Here is a 14276-nt window from a genome sequence, read left to right on the forward strand (position 1 = left end):
TAAACATAACAAAAAAAGAAAATGAGTAATTATAATAATTTTCAGCTGCCAATACAGTAGAAAACAAAAGAATGCTCATCACAAAGCTTTGCTTAGATCCCATGGATTTGTAAAGGTCATCATTTTGATTTATAGTATAAACGCAATCTAAATGGTGATACAAATTATATGAGCATCTAAACTGAAACAGACTCCATACAAAGAGCTCCCATTTTTCTGGGAAATCACAAGGGTTTTTGTTGTTTGTGTCTTCCTGAGTTAAGAAAAAAAATACTTATTTCAAATACTATGGAAAAACTGCCTATTTCAAATATTATGGGAAATAAAAGGATGTATAAAACGCTAGCAGGGAAAATTCTGCATCATCTTTGTACCAAAGTATACCTGCTGTCTTATAAGCAAATTCAATTCATGAGGCAGTCTGAGAAAAACATTAGAAAAAGGACAAAAAAACTAAAAGGGGACAAAGGAAAAAGAACAAAGCTGACCAACTGACAATATGCTTTAATTTAACTCTCAGAGTCTCAGAACTACTCACCACAACAACATCTGGGTCAATTTTGTGAATCTTCGCAAGGAAAAATCCCAGCAGTGTTCTCTCTGTTGCAGCTATTTCTATTTTAGCATTCTAAAAGGAGCAAGAGAGCACCTGATTTCAATGACCCAATAAGTTTAAAATGGAAACATCTCCTCTCCCCTACTAGTTACAAGACAATAATAAAGCACCACAGAGTTCTCCCTTTCCTTCTATAATTCAAGGCTTTTTGTTCTCATTCACATAGACATAGAAAGCTTTTCTCAGAGGCTTTTTTCCATTTTGCTTTTGTATGCAGGTGTCTAGTGATATTTTAAGAGCCTCCTAAGAATCAAGCACACCAGGAAAATGCTCCATGTACATCCTTCACTCATAGGCTCAAGATCATACAGAAACAGAGGAAAAACAAAAACAGGTTACTCTATTATTCTGTCAACCCTCCCATTGCCCTTTAGAAAGGGTAAATTTTGACAGACTTTACTATCCAAGGGAAGAAGAAACAAATGCTCCTGGCTTATTACAAGTACATACTCATATATAATGAAAATTAATTTTAGCCTCTTTGTAAAACCTTTCAAACTCTTTTGTCTAACACCCCATCTATCTTATGAGCACTACTAGCAGCAGTACTGAATTGCATAAAGCATACACCTCTCTTTATAGAAGCAATACAATAAATACCTGGATTTAGGTTTGCAGAGTGGAAAACTAATGAAATAATCACGCCATTCCTTTGTCTATTTCTCTTACACGACTCACCCAAAGCAACATGATGTTCATATTTTGAAGTACTACAGTCAGAAGGCTAACAAAATGAAATTACCTTCTTTTTAATAGCTTCCTTGAAGTCATAAGGAAAAATGCAATCATTCGGTTTGGAAACAACTGCAAAAGAAATTGTATTTGTTTTTACATACATGTTCTTAATTGTATTCTCTGTAAGCATCCATCCACAACAAAAGGAACTAAGGAAAACTGACCTCTAATCCTAAAAAGCTAGCCTTATGTGAATACTTGCCTTTAATGTTTATGTTTTTTAATAAAAAGATTTTGTGGTTTAAACAAGTCATGTCTACCAGATGACAACTACAATCTTTTAATGAAGATCCTATGTAAAAAGCCTTATGTATCTCCTCACCTGTCACTGATCTGGCTGGTATGATTAAAAGACCAGCAAGGAAAAGCCACAAAGAACCAACTGTGAGTTACTACAAGCTGCCTACTACGAATCTAGAGGTCAGAAGTTTACAGCTTTTAAAAAACTGCTCTGAGACAGAAACTGATGAGATGTGAACCCAGAAACATCTCACCCAGATTCTCTCTTTGCAAGAAGTACTAACCAAACATGCCAGTTTTGTCTAAAGACAATTTAATCACTTCTGAATTCTGGGTAGACCTTGTATGTATGTATGCCTTTAAGATAAAAGTAATCAAAAAAGTATTAAAATAATTCTAGTCAGTCAGTTATATTTTAGGTTATCCATTGAGATTAAACTATCATTTGCAGCTTTTTAAGACCTTCCTCTCACAAGCATTCAAAATTCTTTATTACCTCCTGCTAGGGTCCAAATCTCAAAATTTAGCTGATCATACTGCAAGAGATTTTCTTTTTTTTTTTTTTTTTTTTTTAAGAAAACTTGTTTAGAAAAATAAACATGTCAAGTTTTAATAAAGTTCTATTGAGAAGAACTGATCTGAAAAATAACTAAGTGAAATAAATAAGTGGTCTGAACTCATGGGTGAAAAAATGAAAAATATCACCCAAGGAAACACATGATGAGGGTAAAACAAACAAAAAAAATAGGAACCATACAGAGCAAGGTTATTTCACATTGCCTCAAACTAAGATGTGCAATCAAGTTTTCAATAAAAAGTCAGTATCCAGTAAATAAGGAGAAAAGCCTGTCGGAGAGTCAAAAGTTAGTCACTTTTAATAACAAAAATAACAAAGGTTATTTTAATCCACTATTGCCGGAGAGACAAAGTGAAGTCTAAAAAAATAAAAATAAAAATCCCACCCTGCTCTGAAAGAACTGTTTTTCTACTCATAACCTGGTCCGAGTACATACCACAGAAATGTGTCTGAAAAGGAGGCTGAGGTGGGGCTTTATCCAAAGGAAATTTCTGATGAATCAGAGCTGCAACAGCCACAATCTAGACCAAGGAAGTACAAAATACACATCAACATACACACAATCTCTATCAACACACATTTCTTTCCCACCCTGACACTTTTTTTTTTTAAAAAAAAGTTTCCTTACCTATTTTCTCTTGCTTCCACATAAAAAATTCCTTTTTAACACGAACTCCAAATATAAGAAGTTAAATAAAAAGTTACCAATTGATCTCACATAACTTATTCCTAAAGATTATCTCAGAACTTTGACATGAGAAATAATTCATTTTGGAAAACTCTACTTTTATCAAATTTTCTTGAGTCTGAACAAACCCCATAATTTAAAGGATCGCCTACAAAGTGCAGGGGAGATGTGGGCAGCGCAAGACATGCAGAAGCCTTCCCCTAAGAAGGGCTGCCCCTTAGCAAGCAGTGAAGACTTCCAAAAAGCCAGTAGCAGCCAAGAGGTTTTAGTGTTTAGAAGCTATTGCTCTACTGATCCTTCTGCTTGTTTTGCTGGCAGAAGTCCTGACTGCCCATACACTGGTTAAGAAAACGCAACAGAAGACAAAATTAAACAGGCTTTAGAAACATATTGGTAAGCAGAGTTCTACTGGTACCTGGTTTACATCCCATTAGGTTGGCTTTAATTCGACCAAGAAGACTAATTCTGAGTGAAAAAAAAAATGAGCTTGTTTTTCCCCCCCCCACTCAGTAAGTCAGAGACAACTATCCGATAAAAACTCTTCCTAAGTTAGAGAGACTTATATTACTAAACAAATAAATGGTTTGTGGTCTGCAGCCTGCAACTGAGGATGGCCACCTTTATCTTTCCTACTTTCTGAGAAAAGGAAAAAGAGCCTCACAGCAGAATAATAGGTGCTAGCAGATTCTCATTCTACTTTGAAAAAGTAGTTTTACCTAGTTTTACCTAGAACATGTAACACTCAAGTCTACAAAATAATAAAAAAGTCCATTAACAGCTGTTCTGTGACAGTCTTATTCATAATTATTATGCATAATAGACAAAATAGAAGGCTTTAAAAATATGTAGGATTTACTGTCTCGATAAATGATCACCAAACTGCCCCACTGAACCCACAGAGTTTGATCTATGCCAGTGACCTCTAGTAAGTGTTTCTTTAAAATGCTTGCAGCACAGAAAGGTTACTCAGTAGCATATATATTCAGACATGGTTTATAAGATGAAGTTCTCCCAAGCCTTTAGAAAAAAATTAGTGCAGTACAAAGAACAAAAAACACCAAACCAAAATCAAGAGCAGATTACTTACCACATTCTGGTGAGTTTGAGGGTTCTGGGTGGTCTTTATGCTGAGGGACATGACCACAAGCGGAGGAGGAGGAAGAGTATCTTTAACCACGTTCACCAAACCAGGCTTCAAGGCCACTGCCTCTATCTTACACCAGCTGACTGACTGATTCGAGGGCTCTAAGGAAACAACATGAACCACCTTCATTCTTCTGGGAATCACAGGTAAGACATTTCTAACAGTACCACCATAAAGAGTGTGTTCCTTCAATGTTTTGCTCTTGTGGAATAGTCCAAGATCCAGATTAATCCTGCCAAAATTTTGGGGACTCCCAAGGCCCTCACTCACCAGTCAGAAGCCTAGTCACACCAGGGGCTCTTTAACACCAAAAAAAAGAGGGGACAGATTTGTACCTAGACCAAGATGATCTAGGCCAAGATTTTATTTCTCTCCTTTTAACAGCCTAGAAGCCCCAAGTCTACTAGATTCCCAATTCACACATCAGTTATATATCTGAAGTTTAGGCAGACACATTTAGATGTGGATTAATTTCCCTAACGAGCAGGCAACCAAAAAATAAAAAATAGAAAACAGATAAATGGGAAGATGAAAAAAAAAGACATGTTAACCACCCATTATCATTTGATTATTTTGGCCTGTCATTCTTTACTTGCTTTAAGAAATAAACAAACAAATGCTCATTCACAAAAGATGCTGATGAGGTAACTCTGTATAGGCAGTTACAAGGAAGCAGAGGCTACATTTCTGAGGGATTAACCTTTTGAAGACAGCTGTTGGTAGATGTGGTTATCTTACTCCCTGCAAAACTATTTGACACCTTTCTGGAAACCCAACACTGACACTTAAACTGCACAGACAGCTTCGTTATGATTAGTGATGACACTCTTTGGAGAAGCCGTAGGAGACTCATTGGATGGTTGGTGACATGCTTATTCTAAATCTCTCAGGTATGGAGAGGTACACTTTGTCTACTGCAGCCCAAAATTCTTACTGGTGCCAGCTTTGTATGAGCTAGGTGTTGAAAAGAATTATCCTATCAGTATTCAATACTGTCAACACTACATTTAAAGTGCCTCAGAAAGATTTTGTCCAGTATGATTAAAACATCCCCATGTTCCTGGGAATACACAGCACATGCTGAATGATTATCTCCAACCAAACCAAAGTACGGCAGCATAACCACCTGTAAGTAGCATGCCACAATCAAGAGGCAAAAAGGATTTCAAACACAAAGGCTCCACACCACAAACTTTCTCTAGTGCAAGAAAAATAAACAAAAAAAATAAGCCATCTATCAGTGGTTTGTGCTTAAAAAGATGTGGTTTTGGTTTTTGTTTTCTTCCCCTGAAAATCTAAATTACTTAGAGAAGAAAAAGGAGTACATTTCTAGGAAAGTAACTTTTAACTATCTCACTATATTGCTTTATACATTATATAAATTGCTTTAGGGTATGCACCAAAGAGCAGCTTCTATGGACTGCAGTTCCCTTTCACTGCCATTCAAAGGTATAATCTGATCTGCACAGTGTGCAACTTTATATGGGCAGAGTTCTAAAAGAGGAAGAAAAAGTTACAGTTTGTACTAGGTAACGAAAACTGCACAGATAAATTACAAAATCAATTTGCAAGATGGGAATTTATCAGTAGAATTTAAACTTTTCGTCACAATCTATAGTTATGTGCGTTTTTCAACAAAAAAGAATTTCACAAGCAAAGCACCATACGTGGATTTTTTATTTCCAGCCAGCACGGTCCTTTGATCTTCCTACTCATCAAGAGGAGTTCCAGGCTAGAAGTGTTAGTTCCAAATACATGCGAGAACGTTTCTCCTTTCAGATCTTGGGGCAGCCGAGGGTATTCAGCCTAACAAGTAATAAAAAGCAGTCAGTCATTTCACACCACAGAAGTCCTCATGTTGACACACTACATTCAGACGACACCTTCACAAAACCAGAGAGTATCTGAAATCACAGTAATTTCCCACATGCAAAGCCTTTATCTGTAATACCTTCTGGTAATTCACGAAATTACACTATTGACCCTACTTAATAGGTGCATAAGTACCTAAAATCAGGACACTACTATAAAAATGCACCAAAGCAAACGTTCTTCATTCATACTGGATGCAAGAAAAGTATTATCATCAGGCAAGACTACAACAGTGCTCGATGACCATTTTAATAGAGAAACTAATTAGATAGTTACAGTATTTGTATGACCGATGATTAAAGCTGGATAAAGTGTTTCTGCACAGCTAAGGAAAGATTTACGACAGGTAGCAAATCTCTATGGGATGCTGCTTTAGCACCTCAAACAAGCATAAAAAATGGTTTAAGACATTACCTCCGCAACTGGCCAAAATGGTTCACAACTGCCGAGTCCTACATTTGAAAGCAAGTCAAGTATTTCTGCTAATTAAGAGTAGCTACTGATGTTCTCATGGGATCTTTTTCCCATCTTTGCTGCTCAATTTTACAGCTCTTCAACTGAAGATTTGCTCTTCCAGCTGCTATTTGCAAAAGCCATATAAGCAGAGATACCAGCTATACACATGGATTCAACAACACATTCAAAGGTAGCAAGTAATTTGAAACATCTGACAGCACTTCAGGCCCTGACCCGGCACAGCTAAAGGGCTGTTTGGCTGGTTACGTGATTTGGTAGCAAGACAAGGCAATATAAAAATACTTGGAGTATACATATACAATAAGCAAATTATAACTGGGGGAGAAGGCAGGAGGAATGTAGTAGTTTTAAGATGCATTTCTCCCCCCTCTCAGGACTTATTTACATAAATACAGCTAACATTGACAAATCGATATGCATTAGTCTTCCTGATAAAGAACTATTTTTGTTAAGGACTAACGAGTAGACAAATGGTAACAAAAAAAAGCCACAAGCTTAGGTATTAATCTCTAAACTTGGGGAATAGAAGATATCCCCTCCCTTCATCAATAACCTCCCCCCCCCTTTTTTAAAAGGAAAACAAAAAACAATTACCAACTACCTACACACCTCAACACAGGTACAGCCACTAGCTACTAACAGTCAAGTCCTACGATTTTTTCTTTAAATAAAAAGAAATGATTAAGGGGGTAGGAAAGCATGTTACATCCTTTCGTCAGGCAAATTATACTTACCGAATACTTAACTTCTAAGTATTCTGACTTTGCTGGAACATCCGGGATCTCAAAAGCATAATATTTTTCCACTTTCTATATAAAAGAAAGATATTATTATTTTTCTGATAACTCCCAATTGAAAATTAATTCTGTCCAATAAGAAAGGTTGTGAAATAAAGGCCAACCAAAACACAACATTTCAGTTATCAAGGGTTTGGATCATATATTACCACTTTTGCAACTTTTTTGCATTATAACCATCTAAAGATAGCTAGACTGTTTCAGTTCCACTGGTCTTCTTAGTAGGAACAGTTTCTACAGAATTGATTTGCAAGTATATTAACCACTACAAATCAAAAAGCATACAGTAAGCCCATGTTTCATCAGTTTGTCTGGGAGGCCGGGATGGGAGACAGGGCTGAGCACCTTACTAAAGTCAAGGCAAACAACAGCCACCGCTCTCCCCTCGTCCACCAAGCCAGTCGTCTCTTTGCAGAAGGCTGCCAGCTTGGTTAAGCCCCATTTCCCCTTTGTAAATCCACACGGAGCACTCCCAAGCACTTTGTTTCTTGCTTTTTTTTCCTTGTGCGTGTGTAAACACCTTTCACAACTAGTTGTTCTACCGCCTTCTTCCAGGAACTGCGGTGAGGCTGGAGCAGCAGGATAATTCCCTGGATAATCCTTCACAGCATGGCTGAGGTTGGAGGGGACCTCTGGAGGTCATCATCTTGTCCACCTTGAGGCTACCAGTGACACTTCCTTTCTTCAGTGATCAGGAGACTCCCCTGATCATCATGACTTCTCAAAGATAACCAAGAATGGCCTCACGGTGGAATTGGCCAGCTCCCTCCTCATTCACAGGTGCATCGCATCACATCCCAGGGACCTGTATCTGTCCAGTCCCAGTGTTCCAAGCCTTTGTTGTTGCCCTGTGCTCTCCTTACCAGATTCATCTCCAGATGGGCTTTGGCCTTCCTAATGCACACTTGGATGGTGCCTGCACATTCCCCCTGGGCCACCTGACCCTACTTCCACCTCTTGCATGCTTCCTTTTCCTGTTTGAATCTATTCAGAAGTCCCTGGTTCGTCCATGCAGGACTCCTACTGCCTTTGCTTGACTTCCTGCTTGTGAGGATGGATCATTCCTGAGCACAGAGAAGGTGATCCTTGAGAAGTAAACGAGCTCTTCTGAACCCCTATTCTCTCCAAGGACATTTTCTATAGGATTTGTCCCAACGGGTACCCAAGCAGGCCAGAGTCTGCTCTCCAGAAGACCAGGATTATAATCCTGATTTTTGCTTTTTTCTCCCCCTCTCATGATGCTGAACTTCAACAACTCTTGTACACTGCAGCCAAAGCTGCCCCTGAACTTCACATCCCCCATCCAGTTCTTCCTTGCTTGTAGGAGCCAGGCCTAGTCCAGTGTCTCCCCTCGCAAGGTCCCCAGTCAGCTGTGTTCAGAAGTTGTCATTGTTGCATTCCAGAAACCTCCTGCATAGCTTGAGCCCTGCTGCACCATCCCTAGAGCAGCTATTGTGGTTGTTAAAACCCTCCATAAGGAATAGGGCTGGCAAAAGTGAGGTTTCTTCCACTCATCCATGGGCCTCATCTACTTCCTCCATCAAGCAGCCTGTAGCAGATACCCACCATGATTTCACCCCACTGGCCTGCCCTCTAATCCTGGCCCAGAAACTCGAGCAGGAACTGCCCCCTCACCATCCCAGCCCATCTTCTTTACCACACCCTGTCCCACCACGTATCCATGATCCCAGTGAGCAGACCTGTAACTGTACAGTTTCTCCTTCCATACTCTGTGCTTTAATGTGCAGGCCCTTCAGAGAGGGACCCAAGAGCTGTTTGCTTTATTACACACTTTCTCTGGGAGTATTTTATTTTTCAGTTTGATTGACTCGGGTTTTACTAGAAAGTAGGCAGTTTGTTTACGTGTAACACAGAGATAGTTAAAGCAGTATCAATCCCTGTGCAACTTCACTGAAAGTCAAGTATCACTTCTGCTTTCTCTGAGAACAATAACCATTTCACAACGTGCTCAGTTTGTCAGTTTCTAAGAACAATTACCTCCATTTTCCAAACAAATGCAGTATCCTGTTCAGTGATGCTATGGTACTTGCTGAAATGCTCTGCAACACTTCACAGACCATCTGCACCACTGTTACACATCCACGCTACTCAATTGTGTTACGCCGTAACTATGTAGAACATTCACACAGAAGCAGAAAGCAGTAAGGTAACTTGGCCCAACAGCATCACTCTGAGGTCCGAACAGTGTAAGAAATTAGCCTTCAAATGCAGGTCTGAACAGTTCAGCCAAAGCAGCAGCACCTCACAGGGGCAGCGCATCCCAGCCACAATGTCACAGATGGCTGTGCATTGCTTTTAGCACATACTACTTTTTTTTTTTTTTTAAACCTCTCAGGCTTCAAACAAGTTCTTGTTGCAAACGCAAGCTGAACGCGGTGTAAAAATAGTATGCTGCAGTGATTCATCTGCGTTATTCCACAGAGCTCAGCTCAATTACACAAGCCTCTGGTCATAACTGCAGTGAATGAATGCTTTGCTGCAGAGTAATCTGCCCTTCAAGTGGCCCTTCAGAGAGCAGAAATGAGCAGCAGTGATTAGCTGCTAAGTTTCTAAGTGGAGTATAAGGCTGCTTTCAAACTGATTTGTGAAGACTTGCTAACTTGGCAGCAGTGCAACCCACTGAAGCTGCAATTAGCAGCAGGTGCAGGAGGAAGCGATACGGCTTAAGTGTATCTGTTCGCAGTGACAAAGTTTGGTGCCGGCAGGGCCGCCACAGGCGCACGCGCACACCCCGAGAACAACTTGTCTCAGGGTATTAACAGGGGCTCCCTCCACATCGTCACGAAAATGGATACTCTGAACAAAAAGAACTTTGGGCACATCGTAGGTACGCTACTTACCTTTCTAATTCCCAGCTAATGGTGGAAGGATACAAGTTTCTCCAAGTGTCACAGTACTGTGCCAGAACTGAGACAGAACTGCTCTGTACTACCCTGAGCACATCAGTCATGAGCGTCCCACTCACCTGACAAATATTGCCATTAGCCTTTCCAAAAATCTTTCAAAAATACCAACCCTTACAATACAGTAGTTAACAGGAACAGTGGCTGCACATCACAGAACAGGGGGTTTCTTCAAAACATGAACTCTTAACCCCATACAGTCACAACTGCGTGGAGATCCCTTTTTTGGAGCATTCACCCAGCTGAATGCAACCACCGTTTCCATCTGGGAGCCCAGCACAGCCACGTGGAAATACAGATGGAAAGAATGTATAACATGACAGCTCTGGTGGCACGACTGCAAGGAAAAGAAACAGGGTGACTCCTTAGGAAAAGCAGATTAATAAGGTATATAACCAGGCAAACCGAGGGCTCTCTGAGAGGAACAAAAGCAAAAGAGGATGAAGTAATGGGACAACCCCAGTATTTCCACAGTTACCTTGCAGGCAGCAACAGCACCCCCTGCTGCAGTGATGCAAGCCTGGCCTGGTTTGCTTTGCAGTACCCTGCCACTTGTTCACAGTAAACTTTGTGTTCAACTGGAATAGCTGAGTTTACAATACTTTCCTTGAATAGTTCTCCAAAGGCCCACCGGCAGCCCTGCTCTCCCTTACCTTTCCTCTTACCCCCCACACTACTAGCTGTACCCTCCTGCTAGCTCATTAAACCCTTCCAGGAGGCAGTAACTATCAAGCTGAGCAAAAAAAAAAAAAAAAAAAGCCAATAAAATAAAGCTAGAGAGCCTTCTACCATGTCAAGTGTGTAAAAATTCAGTAAGCTGAAGAGCCTGACAAATTCAAACAGCATTTGAATTCTTACTGTTTAGAAACACTTCCGGTGGGTTATTCCAGAGCTGCTCTGAACCCTCAACTATCTTTATCAACTCGTAAAATTAAATTTTATAAATACGTTCTTCTGCTAAAACTGCCCTTTAAATAGCTCTCTTGCTGCTGATCCCTGTTTAATGTTTTTAGAGAGCCAAAAGCTCCTCCCGTTATTCTCCACTTTACTAGGCTGGAAAAGGAAAGTAAAGCTCTTTCTATCTAAGAGCAAAGCTTTTTCTATGTCTGCTATAACTGATTTTCCTTTTGTCTCATCCTCCCTACTGCCATCTTCTCTATCTGATGTCACTTGAGTTCGTACTTCCTCATCAGCATGATCAAGTGTTATATCAAGTATTATAATATTCTAGGTAAGACCTTAACAGTGCCTTAGTGCTGTTACTTCCCTATCCCTGCTAGGGATCACTCCTGTACCACACCCAAGAATCCCAGATGCACTGCAGTCAACACCAGTCAATAGCCTGGTCTTTCATCCCAAGTTCTATAAAAAAAAAAAAGCAAACATTTGACAAGCTTTGAACTAACATCAGAAATACCAGTTTGAATGCTTTCTGTATGCGGCTTACCTCAATTTCTAAAAGCCATCATTGATAATTAAACAATATTAATCTGTTACCTCATCCATACTTTTTTTCCTGAGTACAGTGGAACAGATAGTATCTTCCTAAAACTTTTTTTTTTTTTTAGTAGATCTGCATCTTTTTAAAGGCCTTTTCCCCCCCTTTTCTTTTCTGGAATACAGGTGTTTTCAACACCTTTTAATGCGGAATTGATTCTCATTCCTGAAAGGGTCTTTGAATAATGAGCCATTACAAACTTTTTGCCCATTGTTAAATTCACCCCTTTCCCATTTTCACACAAAACAAGTAAGTTATGATCAAATATACATGAAAAGCAACAGTGAAAGAACTGAAAGAGCTAAATTTGGATCAGAAATTTCAGAAAAAAGCTAGAACAAAAAAAAAAGTTCTACAATGTTCTAATGGAGCACTCATTTTCCCTAAATGATGTAAATAGCATGCTAAGCTACATATTGCTGAGATGTCATTTCTTACACAAATTTGCCACTTGAGAAGCACAGCTGACATTTTCACCTCATCAGCCTAAACTTCCCAAAGTACTCCAGCTTTGGATTAGATAACATCCCGAGGTTCCTTCCAACCTGAATTACTTGTTTTTATTTTCCCTCACGTATAAATTGTTAAATTTCATTCTTCCTATATTTTTACCTGCCATCCCAACTGCTGATCAGCTATCCCGGAATGAATCTTATCAAGTCACAAGTTCGCTAGCCTGGGACAAGTTACACTTAATTCCATGCCACCAGTAATTACAGCAAAAGCCAGCTTTACCAGACTAATGATATTACTTCAAGGGACAGAGAAGTTTCTGAGCACTTCATTTTGAAGAAATATTTTCTTCCAATTAGCTACCTTTCCCCACACACACACTCTCCACCTCTGCCCTTTCCCCCTGTTGAGACAGATACTACACGTAGATGAACGAGCAAGCTTTCTCACACTAACAATCTAATTTGGTCCAAATCTGCAACACTAACAGCAGTATCAGCTCTTTTCCTGCAGTTATGCCAAGTATTATCTTATTGTATGTGCAAATTTTCCATTACAGCAACATTCTATTTTTCAATGTTCTTTTGAGGATGTGTTGAGGAAAAGGAGCACAACAATAAAACTGCAGAACTGCTGCACACAACTGTAAGGCCAGACCAGCTTAAGCTTCAAGACCAGATGACAGTCCTCACAACATGTTAACTCTTGTATAAGCTCACTATGACAATCCCTGCCCCAAAGAGCACACATTAAGAAGATAAATCTGCCAGTGTGAGAAGAAAGATAAAACATGCAAACATACAAACCTCAATATGGCATTTGGTCAAATATAAAGACAGTCTAATCCCAGTGTACTGATCTATCTGCCGAACAAAACACTGTCACTTTAAACTTTGACACTAAGATCTGATATTTGCATTTCAGCATAACCTCTCCCACTGGATAGTTTATCAACAGACTTCCCACCTTTCAAACCATAACAGAAAGTGACCAAATAGCGTGCTTATGCACGCTTATGCAAACCTTGGATTTGAACTTCATAATCTTATATTTTGGCGAAATGCAGTCATTAAATTCCTTGAAGACACTCATTATTGTTACCGGAGTCTCTGTCTCTTTCCCAGTAGATAGATCAATTTCCTATTAAAAAAAAAAAAAAAAAAAAAAAAAACCAAAACAGAGTCAAGTTCCAGAAATTAAAAAAAAAAAAATGCCAGCTGACAGGACCAGTAAGTTGAATTTTGCTTTGATACTATGAACCATTTATTTCCTCTCTAAGGGAATACTACAATGCAATCAGCCAGGAAAACCTGTATTTAAAAAATATTAATTGAAACAGAGTGTTGAGAAAACTCTGAAGTTTTCTAATAATACTCCAAGACATTTTTACTCCGTGAGCAGCAAATCCAAACGTAACAATTTGTCTGCACTTGATAGTTAGGGTCGGGGGAAAGCAGCAACACTACTCTGCATCTCACGTGACATACCATGTATACATTGCACATAGCTTTACCCCCGACAACAGACAATAGACAACGGTTCCATAAACACACTACTAGAACTCATAACCTGCCATAATCAGAATGAAAGGTACTTATGTTTGACATGCTTAAAAGATATACTTACTGTTTCACGTGGCAGTAGATAAACAGTTCTCTCAATATTTTTCACCGTCACACAACAGCTGACGTAGGTGTTTGCGGATTCAATCCAAACTTTGCCAAACAAAAATACCACGCCTAGGGAATAACAGCAGAGCAAAGAATTCAATATTCTTAGTGTTGCTTAAAGCAGCTATCACACATTCTAGCACAGAAACACAACCATTTCCTCATTTAGGTCCTTGAGCAACAAATCTTTCCAGTGCATCAGCACGTTCTAAATCGTTTTAAACACCAGCTTTATAAATGGTTGTATGCATAGTTCTTCATGCCCCTACCTCCATCACTATAGTAACAACACCCTGATATATGAAATTCAAAATGGCATCACACGACCAGTCTCCGAATTCTGATCTGATATTCCATTTCTATCTACATTAGTTTGATAATTCATGAGGAGAGAGAGGGAAGGAGAAGTCACTGAAAGCTGAAGATAATCAGAACGCTTGCACTGTCAATCACTCCTGAAACATTTCTGTCATCTGCAATTTCTCATTCTTCGGCTAGACCAGAACAATTAATCCTCCTTTCCTACATGTTAGTACCGTGAGATTAAGACTCTATTACTTACAAAATCTATAGAAACACATACAG

At 39.3% G+C, this 14276-nt stretch overlaps 1 protein-coding gene across 5 annotated transcripts in view; it reads right to left on the reverse strand.

The window, feature by feature from the left end:
- POLA1 (DNA polymerase alpha 1, catalytic subunit) overlaps positions 1–14276 on the reverse strand; it is a 221499-nt gene that overhangs the window by 177523 nt on the left and 29700 nt on the right. For all 5 annotated transcript variants that reach the window (XM_083836819.1, XM_083836820.1, XM_083836822.1 and 2 more), the window contains exons 11-18: positions 13648–13760; positions 13045–13161; positions 7084–7158; positions 5668–5806; positions 3944–4101; positions 2605–2689; positions 1359–1420; positions 539–628 (exon numbers count right to left, since the gene is read on the reverse strand). In XM_083836819.1, the coding sequence (XP_083692945.1) occupies positions 539–628; positions 1359–1420; positions 2605–2689; positions 3944–4101; positions 5668–5806; positions 7084–7158; positions 13045–13161; positions 13648–13760 (839 nt within the window). The remainder of the gene's footprint in view (positions 1–538; positions 629–1358; positions 1421–2604; positions 2690–3943; positions 4102–5667; positions 5807–7083; positions 7159–13044; positions 13162–13647; positions 13761–14276) is intronic.

The sequence above is a fragment of the Anser anser genome (genome assembly GCF_964211835.1).
Source record: "Anser anser genome assembly, chromosome: 1".
NCBI lineage: Eukaryota > Metazoa > Chordata > Aves > Anseriformes > Anatidae > Anser > Anser anser.